General features: G+C 37.2%; 1 protein-coding gene across 1 annotated transcript in view; it reads right to left on the bottom strand.

Moving 5' to 3' along the window:
* The window catches only part of YME1L1 (YME1 like 1 ATPase), a 48,083-nt gene that overhangs the window by 7,384 nt on the left and 21,427 nt on the right, over window positions 1-19,272 (bottom strand). The window contains exons 5-13 of the mRNA XM_080811231.1: window positions 17,312-17,421; window positions 14,969-15,119; window positions 14,475-14,558; window positions 11,103-11,185; window positions 6,501-6,591; window positions 3,160-3,312; window positions 2,470-2,602; window positions 1,287-1,349; window positions 157-269 (exon numbers count right to left, since the gene is read on the bottom strand). Of these exons, the coding sequence (XP_080667357.1) occupies window positions 157-269; window positions 1,287-1,349; window positions 2,470-2,602; window positions 3,160-3,312; window positions 6,501-6,591; window positions 11,103-11,185; window positions 14,475-14,558; window positions 14,969-15,119; window positions 17,312-17,421 (981 nt within the window). The remainder of the gene's footprint in view (window positions 1-156; window positions 270-1,286; window positions 1,350-2,469; window positions 2,603-3,159; window positions 3,313-6,500; window positions 6,592-11,102; window positions 11,186-14,474; window positions 14,559-14,968; window positions 15,120-17,311; window positions 17,422-19,272) is intronic.

The following is a 19,272-nucleotide window of genomic DNA, read 5'->3' as shown; positions in this document are numbered from 1 at the left end:
AGTTTTTAAAAAGGAAATACAAATGGAGAGAAAAGAGGACATAGAAAAAACTGGTCTTCTGAGACATTTATCAAGTAAGGACCACAAATAGGGCGGAATGAAATATCACCATTACATAGAGATAATAATAAAGTTTGTTACTAGAATTAGACTTACACTGATCAAACTTTATTTTATTGAGATACCATTTCAAAATTTCTGTTCGACCTTTTACATCTGGTCTTGGAACTGTAACTTGCATGTCAAAACGACCAGGACGTATTAAGGCACTAAAGGGAGAATATGAGAAGAAAATATAAATTAATAATCTGAGTACTGAAGGTCAAGTTAAATAGGACTGACACTCTGAAGACAAGATGGAAAGATAATGGCAACCAGAAGTTGGATGGAGTTTTGTTTCTTATTTTAATTCCAGGACAGCCAACATACAGTGCTATGTTAGTTTCAGGTGTACAGTACAGTGACTGGACAATTCCACACGTCACCCACCGCTCATCACAAGTGCACTCCTTAATCCCCATCACCTATTCCACCCTACTCTGGAATTCTGAATATAAATATTCAGAGAACTCCTTGTAAAACATGGCTCAAGTAACAGTTTCAATAACCAGAAGGGAGAAAAAAGGTTGATAGGAGATAGATAGTAGGCAACCCTCATAAACAAAAACACGCAAGCTAGTCACTCTAGGAACAATAATTCTACAGCAGTCTATTATGAGAGCTACACTGTGATAGCTTCCTATCACAACTGCTCTAAGTACAGAATGTTAAACCACAGACTTAGGCAAAGATTAAAAAAAACAAAACTATTAGTTCAAATTAAAATATGAATACCTTCTATGACAAAATCAAAAATTCAAAACTGTAATAAATTTTATTTTTAAAATGTTCTCCAGCACCCCCAAACTTTTGTGATATAAAGTTGTCAGAAGATTCTTTTAACAACTTTACTGAAATTTAATTCACACATCACAGATTTCAAAGTAGATAATCCAGTGGTTTTTAATATAGTCAGAGTTGTGCAATTACCAACAATCTAACTTAAGAATATTTTTATTCCCCCACTCCAAAAAGAAACCCCATAGCCACCAACAGTCACTCTCCATTCTTCCCTCCTTCTGCCAGACACTTATCTACTTTCTGTTGCCACCGATTTGCTTATTCTGGACATTTAACATAAACAGAATCACATGTGATGTTTGGTGATGGGCTTCCTTCTCTTTTAAAGTTCATCTACGTTTCAGCACGTATTGGTACTTGTCAAAAAAAAGTCTTTTAATACGTACTTATCTAATGCCTCTGGGAAGTTTGTGGCTCCTATTATGATAACTCCTTCATTGGGTTTAAAGCTAGTAAAAAAAGAAGAAAAGTAACATTTCACTGAAAATTAAAACAATACACATATAGAAATGCTCTACACAAAACGATCATTAAATTTAGTAACAGTAAAGAAAAGGGACTGATCCTTTTTATACTCAAGGTGATAAGACATCTCTATCATTTTTTAAAAAGAACAAATGTTACTAGGCCAATATACTTTAATAAAACTGCTAACAATACATCACAAAGTCATCTATGATTACATGCTTTCATGGTATTTGTTCTACTTAGGAAAACATGACCTGATAGAAAAGGCTAGGGAACCCGACTAATTTGTGAAAAATTATTCTCAAGCTAACAATTCAAATTATTTGCTCCTTGACTTCCCGTTTGGTTCCAAAAGGTCATACGTGGTTTTAAGAAGTCCTTCCTTCTATCAAAGCAACCCCACCTCTTGCTCTTTATATTTTAAAAACTGAGACAAACTTTTATTTTTTTTAGAGTTGGTTTTTTTTTTTAAGATTTTATTTATTTATTTAACAGAGATATCTCAAGTAGGCCGAGAGGCGGGCAGAGAGAGAGGGGGAAGCAGGCTCCCTGCTGAGCAGAGAGCCCGATGCGGGGCTCGATCCCAGGACCCTGAGATCATGACCTGAGCCCAAGGCAGAGACTTTAATCCACTGAGCCACTCAGGAGCCCCTGATGCAAACTTTTAATGTACCACAACACTAAAATCGAGTCACAAACTGTAGGAACAAGCAACACTCTTTACGTCTCCAGACTAGTATTTTCAATAGGAACCTTCACTTTCCTGTCATGCTACAATCAATGAAAAAAGGTATAGAGATCACCAATTAAGAAGAGCTGATACCTCAGTCACCCCATTAGTAATGGAAAGAACACAATACAAGAGAATCCAGCTTGTCTTGACTTCATGCACAGGGACTACTCTGTTGCCTACATGTTTTTCCTCTTTCTTTTTTTTTAAGATTTTATTTTTAAGTAATCTCTATACTCCACGTGGGGCTCAAATGCACAACTCCGAGAGGAAGAGCCGCATGCTCCACTGACTTAGCCAGATGCCCCGCTATTTCTCGAATGTTCCCAAATATGTTACCATATCCCAAAGACAGACGAAGATTCAATTACCCATCCATTTCAGCGAGAAGCTGATTTATAGTCTGCCTTGAATATGGATGCATTGGAGACTCAATTCGCTTCCCACCAACAGAATCTAATTCATCAATAAATATAACACAGGGAGCATTTGCTTTTGCTTCCCCTAGGAAAAGAGAAAAGATACAAATAAGTTTAATGAAATCAATGTTTTTTGAGCAAAATCATGTAAGTATTAAAAACCTGTAAGACTGTCAAAGGCAACAAAAGACATTCATTAAGGAGAAAGTACATAAAATGAGATCTCTTTCTTTTAAAACTGATTTAAGAACAGTAGCCTCAGGAAAAAAACTGTACCATACAAAATGATATATAATAAAAACAACCGAGTATTCATTCTTCTGACTGTACAAGCCAGAGTCAGATCTGAGCCTAACTATTCCTTAATTATATACTACTGAATTAATGAATAAGATAAAAAGGACAACAACAACAGAAAACCCAGCTTTTCAACAGGCCCCAACCTCACCTAACACTTCTAGCTCCTCTATTTGGGAAAGTACAGTTCTGTTTTAGGTCACACATTAAATTACCTAAAACCAAAGCCCCACAATGGTGAGGTCAGCTATCAACCATAATCGAATAGCAAATAAAGGGTAAGAATCCCTCTTCCCCTAAAATTAACAAAATTTTGTATTGTATGAAAGATACATTAAAACGTACTAAATAGATTTCTGATACGGCTGGCTCCCACACCCACAAACATTTCATCAAATTCTGATCCAGAAGCATAATAAAAAGGAACATCAGCTTCTCCAGCCACAGCTCGAGCAAGAAGCGTCTTTCCTGTCCCTGGTGGTCCAACTAAAAGTATTCCTAAAAGAGAAAACAAATTCACTGACTCAACTTAAAAAATAAAAATAAAACCTGATGTGAGCCTATGAAACAAGTAGTTATTAATTAATGTATACATAGTTTTGAGGTTGAAAGCACATGACTATTATTTTGAAACAAAGCAAAACATGTCTCTGGTAATGATTCACTTCAGGAACTTCTTCAAAACTAATTTCCCTCTACCATTCATATCTTGGGAGAATGGAACATAATATAAACTTATTTGTCATTAAACAAGTAAGATAAAATTCACATAAACACAGATTAAAATACTAAGCAACCAAATGTGACACATGAACCCCTGACTTCATGTTCTTACATAAAAAACATATTTCAGAAACTCTGATGAAAATTTGATTTGGACATCTGATGAAAATTTGAAAAAATTCCAGAGTACAAGATATTAAGGAAATAGTATTTCATTTTATTTGGTAGGATAAATTATTCTCTTTAGGATAATGTCCTTAGTCTTAGGTGACACAAAACAAAGTATGTAGAGGTAAAAGTAGTTCATGTCTACAGCTTTGTAACTTTTCCTATGTTCGAAAATTTTCTTAACAGCAGTACGTTTTTCATAAGTTGGAATAACAGATTTCTCTGGTCTCCACGACTTTTCATTTTTCATTTAAAAAGGCAAAAAAAACCCCTGTATTTTTGCTATATTTTAACATAAAAGACTCTTTTTAAAGGAAAGTTGTTGAAAAATACCCTTAAGGCTACCCTTGTATTGCCATGTTATTGTCATTCTTAACTGGTTTAAATGGTAGAATATATTTTTGTAACTGAGAATTTTTCCCACAATTTTATAAAATATCCCTTGTGATTAGAAAGAAAAGTGTTTAACTATTCTATGACTTTAAACTTTAAACTTTCTGATGTTATAGTACTGATTTTAACAAATGAACCCTAAATTAGCAGAGATTCATACCAACACTTTTATACATTGCTGAACATTGTCAGTAGAGATAGTGGGCGGTTTAGAAACAAACCTTAAATATGAGTGCCACCTTTAACTGACCAATTCCATTTCTAGAATTAGAATCCAGAATAATGAAAAAATAAATGAGTAAACCTAGAATTTATTCTAAAGAGATAATTATGGATGTAGGCAAAGCCTTGAGATAATAAGATGATCATCACAGTGCTGATTTTATTATTTTAATTAAAAATGTCTGAGTATAGTTGACACACAGTTACATTAGTTTCAGGTGTACAACATAGTGATTTGACAAGTTTAAACATTATGCTGTGCTCACAAGTGTAGCTACCCTCTGTCACCATACAACACTATTACAGCATCACTGACTGTATTTCCTATGCCTTTTACTCCTCTGATTTACGCATTTGACAACTGAAAGCATGTTTCTCTCTTTCCTCTTCATACATTTTGCCCAGCCCTCACACTGCTAATTTTAACCACAAGACACTGGAAACCATAAAAGTTTAATATAAGTGATTACAGTATAGCATGATCATATAGTCCAAGGACACCACAAAGTCATTACAACCTTGTACCCAATTCTAGCAGATGATTTTCCCTCATACCAAAAAATAAATCTCCAACACCAGTTGGGCACCCTAACATTCCAATCAATTCTGATGCTACCTACCTGGAGATAGCATCAAATACCGTAAGTTAAGGACTTCATCCTAAAAGACTGAAGAATACATACTAATTTGTGGAAAGTTCTGGATCTCTTATCACATAGTTGATTCTCCTGGCAACCAGCTGCTAACCTTAGGTGTGCTCTAAAAGTCGGCTCATTAATGGAAGAGAAATCTATTGCTGTCATCAGTATAAACCTACAAGAAATGGGACTAAGACTAAATATGTATTTCTACTTATAAATCACAACAGTCATTAAAAGAGAAAATGTCCAAGACAAACAGGACTATTCCACAAATTAGTATGTTTGAAGATCATGAAAGATCCACATCCACTCCCATAGTAACAGAATGAGGAGGGGAGCCTGGGTGGCTCAATCAGTTAAATATCTGACTTCGGCTCACCTCATGATAGGGTGAGACTGATCCCTGCATGGGGCTCTACACTCAGTGCACAGTCTGCTTCAGATTCTCTCCCTCTGTCCTCCCCCTGACCGACTCCTGCACTTGCATGTGTGCTCACTCTCTCTCTCTCTCTCTCTCTCAAATAAATAAATAAATAAATAGGCTAAACAACTTTTTCAGATTGAAGAAAAATCAAGGGGTGCCTGCATGGCTCAGTCAGTTAGGCAGCAACTCTTGATTCTGGTTCAGGTCATGATCCGCCTGCTTGAAGATTCTCATTCTCTCTCTCCCTCTGCCCCTCCCCACTGCCTGCTCTCACCCTCTCTCTCTTTCTCTAAAATAGTTTTTAAATAAAGATTAAAGAAAAATCTAAATGTATAAACCTGGATTGAGTCCTAAACCTGGATTTGGGGTGGGGGATGGGAGGACCTCACTACAAATGGTATTAATAAGAGAAATGCAGAAATTTCATATAACTAAATTTCACAATTAGTTCTGGAACCGTGTGAAATTTCCTGACTTTAATAACTATACTGGAGTTATATAATAGAATATTCTTATACTTTAGGAGATACATAATGAGGTATTTGGGGTTAAAGGAGCATGGTATCTACGATTTACTCTTAAACAGTTTGAAAATACATTTATTTAAGAAAGTGAGCAAATGAGGGACGCCTGGGTGGCTCAGTTGGTTAAACGGCTGCCTTCGGCTCAGGTCATGATCCCAGCGTCCTGGGATCGAGTCCCACATCGGGCTCCTTGCTCAGCAGGGAGCCTGCTTCTCCCTCTGCCTCTGCCTGCCTCTCTGTCTGCCTGTGCTCACTCTCTCTGACAAATAAATAAATAAAATCTTAAAAAAAAAAAAAAAAAAGAAAGTGAGCAAATGAGACAAAGTACTAAAAAACTATTGAGTTTGGTTAAGAGTACAGAGAGTTCTCTGCACTATTCTCACAACTTAAAATCTGAAATTGTAATAAAATTCAAAATCCCCCTCCTCTCAAAAACAGGTTATACAATGGTATGTTCAGAATGAAGACTTATTTGTAAAACAGCCATTAAGAACTAAACTTTAAGCTTTTAAGTTGGTAAAAATTAAATTAGCAATGGATTATAATTTTTTTTTTTAATGTCAAGTCATGGATAAAGGGAAGGGACCTTACCTTTTGGAAGTTTACCTCCAAGCACAGTAAATTTTTGTGGATTTTTCAAGAATTCAACAACCTCCTGTAATTCCTGTTTAGCTTCTTCCACCTAAAATGACACAATTTATCAAATGATTATAAATAATGATTAGATTATCAAGGCCTCCTCTTTGAAAATAATAAATTGAACTGGAAATTAACTAGAAGACTCCCTTACAAATGCATACACAAAAGGGTTTTCACCCAACTCCTTCTGCCAATTGAATGGTCTCCTTAAATATCTCAACAAAAAAATATTCTTAACTTCTTAAATTTTTGAGAAATAGTGTTTCCCCAGTTAACAAGGACTTATATTCACAACTCTAGTTAAATGTGTCAGTGGCATTTGACATAAACAGAAAGACTTACAAGTTTCAAATCCAGAACTTTTGACCTGGTTTATAAGCTTCAGGGCAAATTATGTGGGCTTAATATATATCAATGAAAAGGGAGTCTGTGTGTTTAAGTTATAACATTACTTTGTGATTAACTATTAGATTATTTTCATTACAAGGAATTACGACTAGATCGTAAATGACTTAATTCCTTAAAATGTCAAAGGATGGAGACTATAATTAAGCTAAAATTAAGCTTTAGTGTATGGATTAAAATTAAGCTAAAATTAAGCTATAGTGTACGGATATTGTTTTGCAAATGGTTGTAGCAAAAAAAAAGTTTAAACGATTTAATCCGAGGGTGCCTGGGTGGCTCATTCATTAAGCGTCTGCCTTCGGCTCAGGTCATGATCCCAGCATCTTGGGATCGAGCCCCGCATGGGGCCGAGCAGGAAGCCTGCTTCTCCCTCTCCCACTCCCCCTGCTTGTGTTTACTCTCTTGCTGGGTATCTCTCTTTCAAATAAATAATATCCTAAAAAAAAAAAAAGACTTAATCCCCCCAATACAGAAATCACGTAGAATTAAGATCTCTCGCAAGAATAAAGCCCCATTTGGCCAACAAAGATGGCATGCAGAATATTAGCTCAACGTCAAAAACTCTGATTTTTAAGATCAAGAAAGCTGCCTATCAGGGCCGCCCAGGTGGCTCAGTCAGTTAAGCCTCTGCCTTTGGCCCAGGTCATGATTTTAGGATCCCAGGACTGACTCCCACATCGGGCTCCTGCTCAGTGGGGAGGTCTGCTCCTCTCCCAGCTTGGCTGTCTCTTGCTCACTTTCTCTCAAATAAATAAAATCTTAAAAGAAAAAAAGCTGCCTATCAGAAATTAGTTAGCATACAACAAGAAGTTAACAATTAAAAATATCTAGAGCCAGAATGGTATCAAAGATGAGTGCAGAAGACCAGATATTAAATAATAGTGGTGGCAGTATGCTGAACTGGAAAGCAAAGACCCTTAGAGAAGAGAAACCACCATGGCTTGGCTCTACCACAGAATACAGACCTTGTGTTCCAGACTTAAATTTTCAAGGAAAACAAAACAAAACCAGACATCATTAAAAATGTTAGCTATCAATTTAAATTAAAAGCACATTTATGTGTGTACTTTCACGTATTTATTTTAAATTACACTGGTGTAATAATAGGTTTGCAGCCAATTTGCAACCCTGTATTAGACAACGTTAAATAGTTCTCAGTGGGGGAAAAAAAGAACTCAAGTACATTGGTCAGGGTTAAAAAGAAACTACCTGACAAGTGTACTAAAACATGAAACATCTCTGGGCTGAAAGGCATTATGAAAATGTAGAATTAAACTCATGATTCTCTTAGATTCCTAGATCATTTTCTAGGACTTTCTCTAGGAAGTATACAATCGTTAAAGAGTAAACGAGTTTTTTAATTAGGCTTAGAATGGTCTTCAAAAGATACTGATTAAATTATTAAAACTTAATAAAATGTTTGTAAAGTTAACATTTCTAAGTAAAGCTCTGTCCACCCCTAAGGAGAAATACATACATATGTTCACCAAGAAACATAAAAAATATTCACAAGACCACTCTTTAGGCCAAAACTAGAAACAGCCCAATGTCTACCTAATGGAGAATACACAATATTGTGATTCACAGAATAATCTGCAATGGGGATGAATGAAGTAAAACTTCATGTAAAAACATGGATGGATCTCATAAACATCACATTGAATGAAAGAAGCCATATACACTACATGTATTATGTTTATGTAAAATTCAAACACAGGCCAATTAATATATGTTATGAGACAGAACAACGATACACTCGCAGTAGGAAGAAAGGGACACTAGGAAGTTTCTAGTAATATTTTATTTCTCGAGCTGGGTGCCAATAATATACTGAGTTCACTGTGTGAAAACTTACTAAGGTACAGATTTGTGATCTGTACAGTTTTGTGTGAATGCTAAGCTGCAAAATTTATGTTTATAAAGAGATCTGGGGGGCGTCTAGTGGGCTCAGTAAAGCGGCTATCTTCGGCTCAGGTCATGATCTCAGGATCCTGGGATCAAGCCCTACATCAGACTTTCTGCTCAGCGGGGAGCCTGCTCCTCCCTCTCCCTCTGCCACTCCCTCTGCTTGTACACTCTCTCACACTCTCTCTCAAAAAATAAATAAATAAAATCTTTTTAAAAAAATGTCACCTCCAAAAAAAATTACATATAAAAAAAGATATCTGGCCCTTTATCTATTAAAATACGTTTTTTAAATATTCAAAGATATCCATATACTAAAAGAAGGCCAAAAGACATTTGGTCAGGGTAAAAACTAAACTTACATTTCCTCTGCCCAAATTTTGTGTCAAGAAAATTCCCAACTGAGGTATATAAAATCTATAGAGAATATAGTTTAGGGATCAAGGCAATGAGTGAAGGTATAAAAGCCCTTATTAGTATTTTTATGGCAACTAATATATAAAATTACTCCTCTATAACCGGAAATTCTAGGTAAGGAAATGAAATTCCTATACTAGCTCTTTAAGAGTCGGTAAAACTGATCAAAGGTATCACCTACTGACCCACCTATTTTGGTAAATGTTATAAATTACATTGGTCTATATAAATTTAGATTCTATAGCGATGATAGCAATATAAACTTTAAACAGTAATTATAGTATTTGTTTAGATTAGCACAGAAAACTTTGTGATAATCTACAAACTTTGGGATGAGCCCTTTCTAGTATTATCAATACATCTTCTTTAGCTTCATAATCAAAATTGGACTCATTCCAAAAGAAGTGTAGTCTATTGAGTACTGAAGTACATACACTGCAGGGAGAAAGGAAGAATGCCTTGCTGACCATAATCTCAGCACAGGTTCAATGTAGAGCAGGCTGACTGCGCATCTTAAAATGGGCAGGGCCCTCTACACTAATCAGTTTTCAAATACTCACCGCACCAACCTCTTCCTCAATTATTCTCTTTTCGCAATTCCGACAGGGTTCACAGCTGTTTAAATTGCCAATGGAAGGGAAGGACTACTTGGTATAAAATTATCATAGTGACTCCTGATACTTTATTCCCTAATAGTTGAGGTTGTGAAAAATATTTATGTATAGATAGGGAACAGAGTGTGGAACGAGTAGGTGCTCTCACTCTACTCCATATTAAAGTGGACTTTTGACTGGTCAAACAAGTCAGGCACATTAATTCTCAGGATCTTTGCTCTCTCTCTCTTCCTCTGGCTAGAAGTGTCCTTTGCTCAAATACATACATGGTTTAGGCACACCTGGCTGGCTCAGTCAGTAGAGCATGTGATTCTTGATCTCAGGGTTAAGTCTGAGCCCCATGTTGGGTGTAGAGTTTACTTAAAAATAAAAAAAAAATTTTTTTTAAAGATTTTACTTATTTATTTGATAGAGATTACAAGTAGGCAGAGAGGGAGGCAGAGAGAGAGAGGAAGCAGGCTTCCCGCTGAGCGGAGAGCCCAATGCGGGGCTTGATCCCAGGACCCTGGGATCATGACCTGAGCCGAAGGCAGAGGTTTAACCCACTGAGCCACCCAGGCGCCCCAAAAATAAAATCTTAAAACAAAAAAATACACGCATGGTTTACTCCATCATCTTCAAATCTTCACTCAAATGTCACCTTCTCAGTCAATCAGACACTGAACATCCCCATTTAAAACTGTGATCTTTCTCTCAAAACTCCCAATCTTCTTCATGCCGCTCCATATTTTTCCCATAAGACTTCATCACATTTGAACATACTCTATTATTTCCTTATATGAAATATCATGGTTTAGTTTCTGTTAGAAAGGACAGCAGAGATTTATTTCTTCTGTCCCAATACCTAAAAGAGGGCTGGAGAATACGCAGTGAAGCTAAAACTTCCAAGGTTCTAATCATGGCTTCATTTTTTCTAGTATCCAGCCCCACCCAGGAGCCCACCAGAGTGGCCTCATACAACGACAGTGCCATCGCCCAGGAAATTCCTAGGGATTTAGAAGCCCTGTGTCAGACATCAGCATCAAAGACCAAACTGCAGAAGCAAAGATGTACTTAGTACTCTTGTCATTTAGGGAATTACAAGAGTTTTAGTGCCTCGAACTGGAGGTAGAGACCAATGTATATATTTTCTATTTTATACCTTTAAAATCAAATATTGGCCTTATATAACTAGATAATATTTGAAGACTGCAGGGTAAACTTTTTAACTTACTCCTTTAACATGTTCAAAGGTGACATTTTTCATCTGGACGGGATCTACTGCAGAGTCAAGCCCTGTTGTTGTCCGGAAGCGGACTAAAGAGAAAAAAAATAATTGTTTATATATTTGATGGTTTTATAAAATTTCAACCACCTTATTATTCAGACGTAAGAAAGTACAGAAAATTATATCTAAGTTTACATACATTAATTCATAGTGAAGTAAAGAAACTACATCTTCCAGATTTCTAGACCATGTTCAAGGAATAAATGACTCACATTAAAATGACAACTTTATTTTTTTCTAAAGATTTAATTTATTTATTTGACAGAGAGAGACACTGCGAAAGAAAGAACACAAGCAGGGGGAATGGGAGAGGAGGAACAGGCTTCCCGACGAGCAGGGCATCTGATACTGGCTCGATCCCAGGACTGTGGGATCATGACCATAGCTAAAGGCAGACGCTTAACGACTGAGCCACCCAGGTGGCCCTAAAATGACATCTTTACACCTTCCAATTAAAATGAAAAATTAGGGGCCCCTGGGTGGCTCAGTGGGTCAAAGCCTCCGCCTTCGGCTCAGGTCATGATCCCAGCGTCCTGGGATCGAGCCCCGCGTCGGGCTCTCTGCTCATCGGGGAGCCTCCTTCCTCCTCTGTGCCTGCTTCTCTGCCTACTTGTGATCTCTGTCTGTCAAGTAAACAAATAAAATCTTTAAAAAAAAAATGAAAAATTATTTCCCTCTTCTCCTATCATATCTAACAAGAGAAATTTAAACCAATCATTCTCAAACTCAACTCTACATAAAAATCACTTGAGAAATGTATTAATGCAAGTTCCCAGGCCATGGCCCAGAACTTCTTGTTTGTAGATTTAGAAAAAGGCCCAGGAGAGTTTGCATTTTTAACAATCACCCTAAATTATCCTGATACAACTGGTCAGGGATGCGCACCATGAGATACACTGCCTTAAACCTAGCATAAAAACTGGCAATAGCATTCTTTTTTTAAAAAGGTTAAACCTTAAAAGAGATTATTTCACTTTTCATGCAGCCTCCTCCTCTAGCAACTGTTATTACTTGCTCTCAGAAGATATATATCAGTAATGACATCATTAAGAATGATAGTGAAAGCTTGGAAAGAAAGTAAAATACTTCAGATCAACTACAGGGAACTATTACAAAACTTTCTTAAAACCTCTCCCCTTTGGTTAAACTTCCCTACTGAACAGATGTAAGTGAGTAAATAGAGCAATTTCTAATTTCCTCAGAAGAAGACAAAAATATTGTCTTTAAGACAGAAATTTAGATGCAAAAAAAAAAAAAAAAGATCAGTAAGCAAACTAGAGTTTTGTTGAAAACACTTAACATACCAAGAAACACAAGTTGGCAGAGCAAATGTAATATAGTAACTCGTAACTCTACATTGGACAGTAACAGTTTTAGCCCACTACATTGTTTATTTAAGGATCTACACAGAGGGACTTTATAAATTATGCAAATTAAATTTATAGCCAAACCACTTGAACCTTATAAGAAATTATAAGGCAATGCACTTCATATTTTGATACATATTTTTGTTTAATATAAGAAATTAAGAAACATAAAATAATAGCCAGAACTAACCCCACCCCTCCAGTATCAATCATATGGTGTCCCTACACTGGTTGTGTTTTGAAAATAAGGAGACAAAAGAAGGTGACTCTGGCTATAAAAAGAATATTCTGGGGGCGCCTGGATGGCTCAGTTGGTAAGCATCTGCCTTCCGCTCAGGTCATGATCTCAGGGTCCTGAAACTGAGCCCCACATCCGGCTCCCTGCTCAACGAGGAGCCTGCTTCTCCCTGGGCCTGCTGCTCCCCATGTTTGCACTCACTCTCTGTCAAATAAATAAAATCTTAAGGAAAAAAAAAAAAAGAATATTCCTGGATGTTAAAATCTCATCTAAGGTTTGATGGCACAAAAAAACTTTAAATATCTGGGGTAACATGCAAGTTCTGAGATGAGGTCCTGATCCAGACCAACTGTTATTCTTTAATTGTTATCAGTTTTTTCTCTCAAGGTAACCAATCATAAAGAACATAGAAAACACGAGGTAAAAACTGAATAGCTGAGAAAGCAACAGGAACTACTTAGGATGGGCGTTATTACTTCATTTTAGACTGGCAAACGGAGAACTACGAGAATTGCTTGAGGCAATTCTTTTTTTTTTTTTTAAAGATTTTATTTTATTTAACAGAGAAAGAGATCACAAGTAGGCAGAGAAGAAGGCAGAGGAAGAGCAGGAAGCAGGCTCCCTGCTGAGCAGAGAGCCCGATGTGGGGCTTGATCTCAGGACCCTGAGATCATGACCTGAGCTGAAGGCAGAGGCTTAACCCAGAGGCACCCAGGCACCCTGCTTGAGGCAATTCTTAACTGTATACTAAATTTATATATGTGTGTGTGTGTGTATCTATGTATATAGATATATAGATATACACATATATTTTTTTAAGAATTTATTTATTTCAGAGGGAAGAGAGAAAGCACACAAGTGGGGGAAGGCGCAGACGCCTCAATCCCAGGACCCTGAGATCATGACCTGAACTGAAGGTAGATGTTTAACCAACTGAGCCACCCAAGAACCCCAAATTTTTATATATTTATGTATTATGTATAAATTTTTCATAAATTTATTAGTGTGTCTTTGAAATAGGGGACTATTTCACTTTGTATTGCTATTATAAAATTATTCTACATGTTTTTTAAATTTTATAATTGGACAGATGTAACTTTCTAGAAGTCTGGAAAACCAACCATTAACAGAAGTTAAGCTAACAATTTTGCTCTAACATAATCCTTGGAACATTAACAAAATATTATTTCCTCAAAATAAAACTTGAAATTCGTACGGTGTCTGAAGGAACTTTTCCTGTAACCCACAAAGCAATGTAAATATAATGAGCCCTGATAATGCAGTTGGCATGTAACCATAACAGATTAAAACTTTTCTACTTCAATGCAAAAAACCACCTCAAATTGACCCAATCTGTGAAGTGTTGACTTAGGTAAGAAAGGCCTAGACACCAGAACAGTAAATGCTGGGGTGCCTGGGTGGCTCAGTGGATTAAGCCTTTGCCTTCAGCTCAAGTCATGGTCTCAGGGTCCTGGGATCGAGCCCCACATCACACTCTCTGCTAAGCAGGGAGCCTGCTTTCCCCTCTCTCTCTGCCTGCCTCTCTGCCTACTTGTAATCTCTCTCTCTGTCAAATAAATAAATAAAATCTTTAAAAAAAAACAAAACTAAACAGGAAATGCTTCTTCTCTCCTGTCTAAGGCAGACTATGAAAAAAAAGTTGAGTATTTAAAAGATTAAAAAAAAAGTCAGATAAATAAAAAGAGCCTTTACCAGATAAAAATGGATTTTTTAAGAGTCCATAAATGCCAAACAGCAGCAGAACGAAGAGAATCAGACGAGTTCGTCTCAGAGAATCTGGAGGAGGAAAAGAAAAAAAAAACTTAAATCCAATAACAACAATGACAAATGACACCTTGACGAAAAGCAAGAATTAGGTTATTGACGGTAATCATATTCCATCAAATGCAATTTTGGAACCTGACATTCTTGTGTATAATTGCCATGATTTCCTTTCAGCACCCTATTATCAAAAACCTCATGAAGGCACTTGTGCTTCTGTCCTTGACTCTGGTTCTCATTTGAGAAAAGGGAGAGTGTCAACAGGTATTTCCATTTTGACACAGCTTAAGTTACAAATATAATGGAATATAACCAATGAAAAGGTGCATATGTGTTAGAAAAAATATGTGTAATCACTTAAAGGTAGGACTATGACTTCCTTTTAGATATTATTCCCAAATATGGATGGTGTCTAATCAACTTACCATTGGTTTTTTGCGTTAGGGCTTGAGCTTTCAGAAAACCCTCTGCAAAACCAGTTTTAAATGCATCTTGGTGAGCTTCAGGTATATTTTTGGTTTTCATGAGTTTGTCCAAACTCTCAACATCTGATCCCCTGTCCCGCAACAGGAACCCCTAAATACACAAACAAGGTCAGTACTGACTTACTATACAGATAACACTGCCCAATAATATAATGATCACTTACAAAAAAATCCTTTCAAAAATTCTAGAATTTCTCGTTTTTGTTGACCATCAGAAGAATTACAACTAAGACTCAAAAATAAATTACTTAATCAATGGCAAGGAAACTAACCCTGGAACTTACACTTCCATCAGTCGATTAAGAAAGAAACTCTGTAAGAACATTATACTGAAAACAGTAGGTCGCCTGTGGACTCAGGGTTCCAATGGTTTGATGTTCACATTCCTTTATCTCTACTTGAGGAAAAACCTCATTAATTTATTAAATGTTTACTGAGTACCTTTTACAAACTTGGACTTGTATAAGTTGTGAAAATGTAAAGATAAATAACCAATGATCGGAAAGAATGTCCTCAGTCTACTTGGGAGAGATAAACAAATAACTAATTTTTTGAAATCTTTTTTTTTTTTTAATTTTTATTATTTGACAGAGAGAGAGATTATAAGTAGGCAGAGAGGCAGGCAGAGAGAGAGGGGGAAGCAGGCTCCCCACCAAGCAGAGAGCCTGATGTGGGGCTTGATCCCAGGACCCTGAGACCATGACCCGAGCCAAAGGCAGAGGCTTAACACACTGAGCCACCCAGGCGCCCCTCATTTTGATATTATGTTAGAGAAGTTCTAGGTCTGGGAGCACCTGGGTGGCTCAGTCAGTTAAGCATTCGACTTTTGGTTTTAGGTCAGGTCATCATCTCAGAGTCATGGGATCAAGCCCAACATCAGGCTCTGAGCTCAGCAAGGAGTCTGCCGAAAATTCTTTCCCCTGTCTTTCCCTCCCCCACCTTGCTCCTCCTCTGGTCACATGCATTCCCTCTCTCAAATAAAGAAGATCTTAAAAAAAAAAAAAAAGAGGTTCTAGGTCTGGTGGTAAAATAAATGCTACCTCAGAAGTCAAGAGAGGCATCACAGCGAATAGGATTTCTAAACCACAGGGAACACAAAGCATAAACAATCTGACAGAGCCATGAAATAACAGGCCTTAGCAGTCAGGAACAGCAAGCGATCTTGTATGACAGGACTTTAAATGCCAAGAAACAAGCAGAGTAGAGGTTCAGAGGGGGTGCCATATTTAAAGATGAGAATAGAAAAATGGTTGGCAGAGGCCAAATGATACTACAGCAGGAAACTGACAAGAAAGCAGGGGAATACAATTATTACATTAAAACATTTTAGACAGATGGTGGGTTGGTGGCAGTCTGGAGGCTGGACTAAAGGTAACCAGGAGACAAAGGGGTGCCTGGGAGGCTTAGTCAGTTAACCATCCAACTCGACCTCCACTCAGGTCATGACAGCAAGGTCATGAGATCAAGCCTCACTGCTGAGCTCCACGTTCAGTCAAGCTCCACGCTCAGCAGAATCTGCCTGAGATTCTCTCTCTTCCTCCCCCTACCCCTCCCACCAGCATACGTTCCCATGCACTCACTCTCAAATAAATTCTTTAAAAAAAATAAATAAAGGCAAGAGACTAAATGAACGATTACTAGAGTCCTTTAGGCAAGAAACTGTTACAGTCTATCTCTGCAGTGGAACTGGGGATGAAAAGAGACAGATCTAAGAAATATTTAAGAGGCTAGATAGATAGGACCTTAGTGATTAATGGATGAGAGAAAAGATGAACAAATCAAAGTTGATCACCAGGTTTCTAGCTTGGGCAAATGCTACTCATTAACACAGAGAACACACAGGTAGGTGTGTAGGGAAAAAAAAACAAAAGGAGATGTCTAACAGGCCAAAGGAGAGACATGACTGGGACACTCACGAGAGTTGGAGGTGTAATGATTACATAGGTTATTAATCCTTCAGAAAATCAACTGACCATGGGGCGCCTGGGTGGCTCAGAGGGTTAAGCCTCTGCCTTCGGCTCGGGTCATGATCTCAGGGTCCTGGGATCGAGCCCCACATCGGGCTCTCTGCTCAGCGGGGAGCTTGCTTCTCCCCCTCTCTCTGCCTGCCTCTCTGCCTACTTGTGATCTCTCTCTCTGTGTCAAATAAATAAATAAAATCTTTAAAAAAAAAAAAAAAAAAGAAAATCAACTGACCAGTAAAAGAAGTCAGATATTGAATGCTCTCATTTTAATAATTTTAAAATGACTGCTTTTTCAAACAACAAAATAATGTCTAATTACCTTCACAAATGATGGTGCTATATGCTGTGTCTCTGCCAATCGTTCAGAGGTGGACTGTAAACGTCGAGTTCTTGATTTCAAAGTTTTAAAACCCCGAGACTGTATGAAAACTGAACGGAACAGTATCAGATTTACTTCTCGTTGCAAATGCTTATAAGAAAAATACCTAGGATTCAAAACTGACACCAAGCCCATCATCCTAAGTTTATTATCTCACTTTTTAACATAGTTCTTTGTCTGACACTTCACTACCCTGGTAATTAAAGTCATTAAAATGGATTGAATCTATAAAATAACTTTATAGTCTCTTGGTAATTTTAAAATGTGAAAAGAAAAAAACACCCACTGATGAATATCAAATAAAAGTCAGTGTCTAATTCCTCAAACCCCAATTCCACTTCCCAGAAGTGCCCACTGTTAATTTCATGACTGGGGTGCCTGGGTGGCTCAGTCAGTTAAGCATCCGACTCTTGATTTCGGCTCAAGTCTTGATCTCAAGGTTTTGAGTTCAACCTTGCACTGGGCTCCACACTGGGCATAGAGCCTAATTCAAAAAAATGAAAAATAAAAGAATAAAAGCTTTGAAATATAATTTCATGACTAAATTTCTGTGTATTTAAACACATGCTCTTTCTACAAAAATAATACATAATTTTTTGCAATTATCTTCTTGCACTGAACAATCAATATATCGTGGACATTTTTTAGAACAGATCAGACTACCTTCAATTTAATGGCTGTTAATATTTTCCCAATTTATCAGATTTGAATATTCAACTACTTTCCTACTATGGACATTAGTTGTTTCCTGTTTTCTTATTGCTAAGAATGCTTCAGTTAAAATTCTTACACATATCACCTTTCAGCACATGTAGACTAAATTCTTAAAAGTGAAACATGAGGTCTGAATTATTTAACACTAAGAAACCGCCCTCTAAAAGGCTGTTACTGATTTGTACACCACCAACAAAAAGGAGTATGCTTTTCTCCACTTCCTTTCCAATACAGATTAATAAAAATTTTTAATTAAAAAAAATTTTTTTAAGATTTTATCTGTCAAAGAGCACAAGCAGGGGGAAGCGACAGGCAGAGGGGAAGCTGGATCCCCACTGAGGAAGGAGTGCAATGCGGAACTCGATCCCAGGATGCTGGGTTCACGACCTGAGCTTAACCAACTGAGCCACCCAGGCATCCCTATGAATTTTTTAATTTGTACAAATCTGATAGACAAAAAGCAGTGTCTTGTTTTAATTTGCATTTCAGATTAGAAACGGGGGAAATTTTTGAAAAACTTTTACTTTTATTCAATATTTTCTTTAGTTAATTCATCACTCATAACCTTTCCCATTTTCATGTATAAAAAGAATGCATGGGGGTGCCTGGGTGGCTCAGTGGGTTAAATCCTCTGCCTTCGGCTCAGGTCATGATCCCAGAGTCCTGGGATCGAGCCCCACATCGGGCTCGCTACTCAGCGGGAGCCTGCTTCTCCTCTCTCTCTCTTACTTGTGATCTCTGTCTGTCAAATAAACAAATAATAAAAAATCTAAAAAAAAAAAAAAAAGGATGCATGTTATGTATACTAACTTTAAGGCACATATATCTGAAATATTTAACGTCTCTGTCTTTTGATACAGCAACTTATAAGGTTAAAATAGTCCTATATTCTAACCTTTAGTGTTTTCTGCACTGTATTGACTAGAGAGCCTCACCCCCAAACTGCGATTTTAAGAGAAGCCCCCGGGTGGCTCAATCAGTTAAGTTGTCCAACTCTTAGTTTTGGCTCAGGTCCTGGTCTCGGGGTTATGGGATCAAGCCCTGCATCAGGCTCCACACTGGGCTTGGGGTCTGCTTGGGATTCTACCTCTCCCTTTCCCTCTGCCCCTCCTCTCTCTCTCTCTCTCCCTCTCCAAATAAAACAATCTTTAAAAACAAAAAAAAAAAAACAGAGTCTACTGACTTTT

This window comes from Martes martes (genome assembly GCF_963455335.1).
Source record: "Martes martes genome assembly, chromosome: 8".
NCBI classification, from domain to species: Eukaryota; Metazoa; Chordata; class Mammalia; order Carnivora; family Mustelidae; genus Martes; species Martes martes.
The sequence above is the reverse complement of the archived record's forward strand: the minus strand, read 5'-3'. Positions and strand labels throughout refer to the sequence as shown.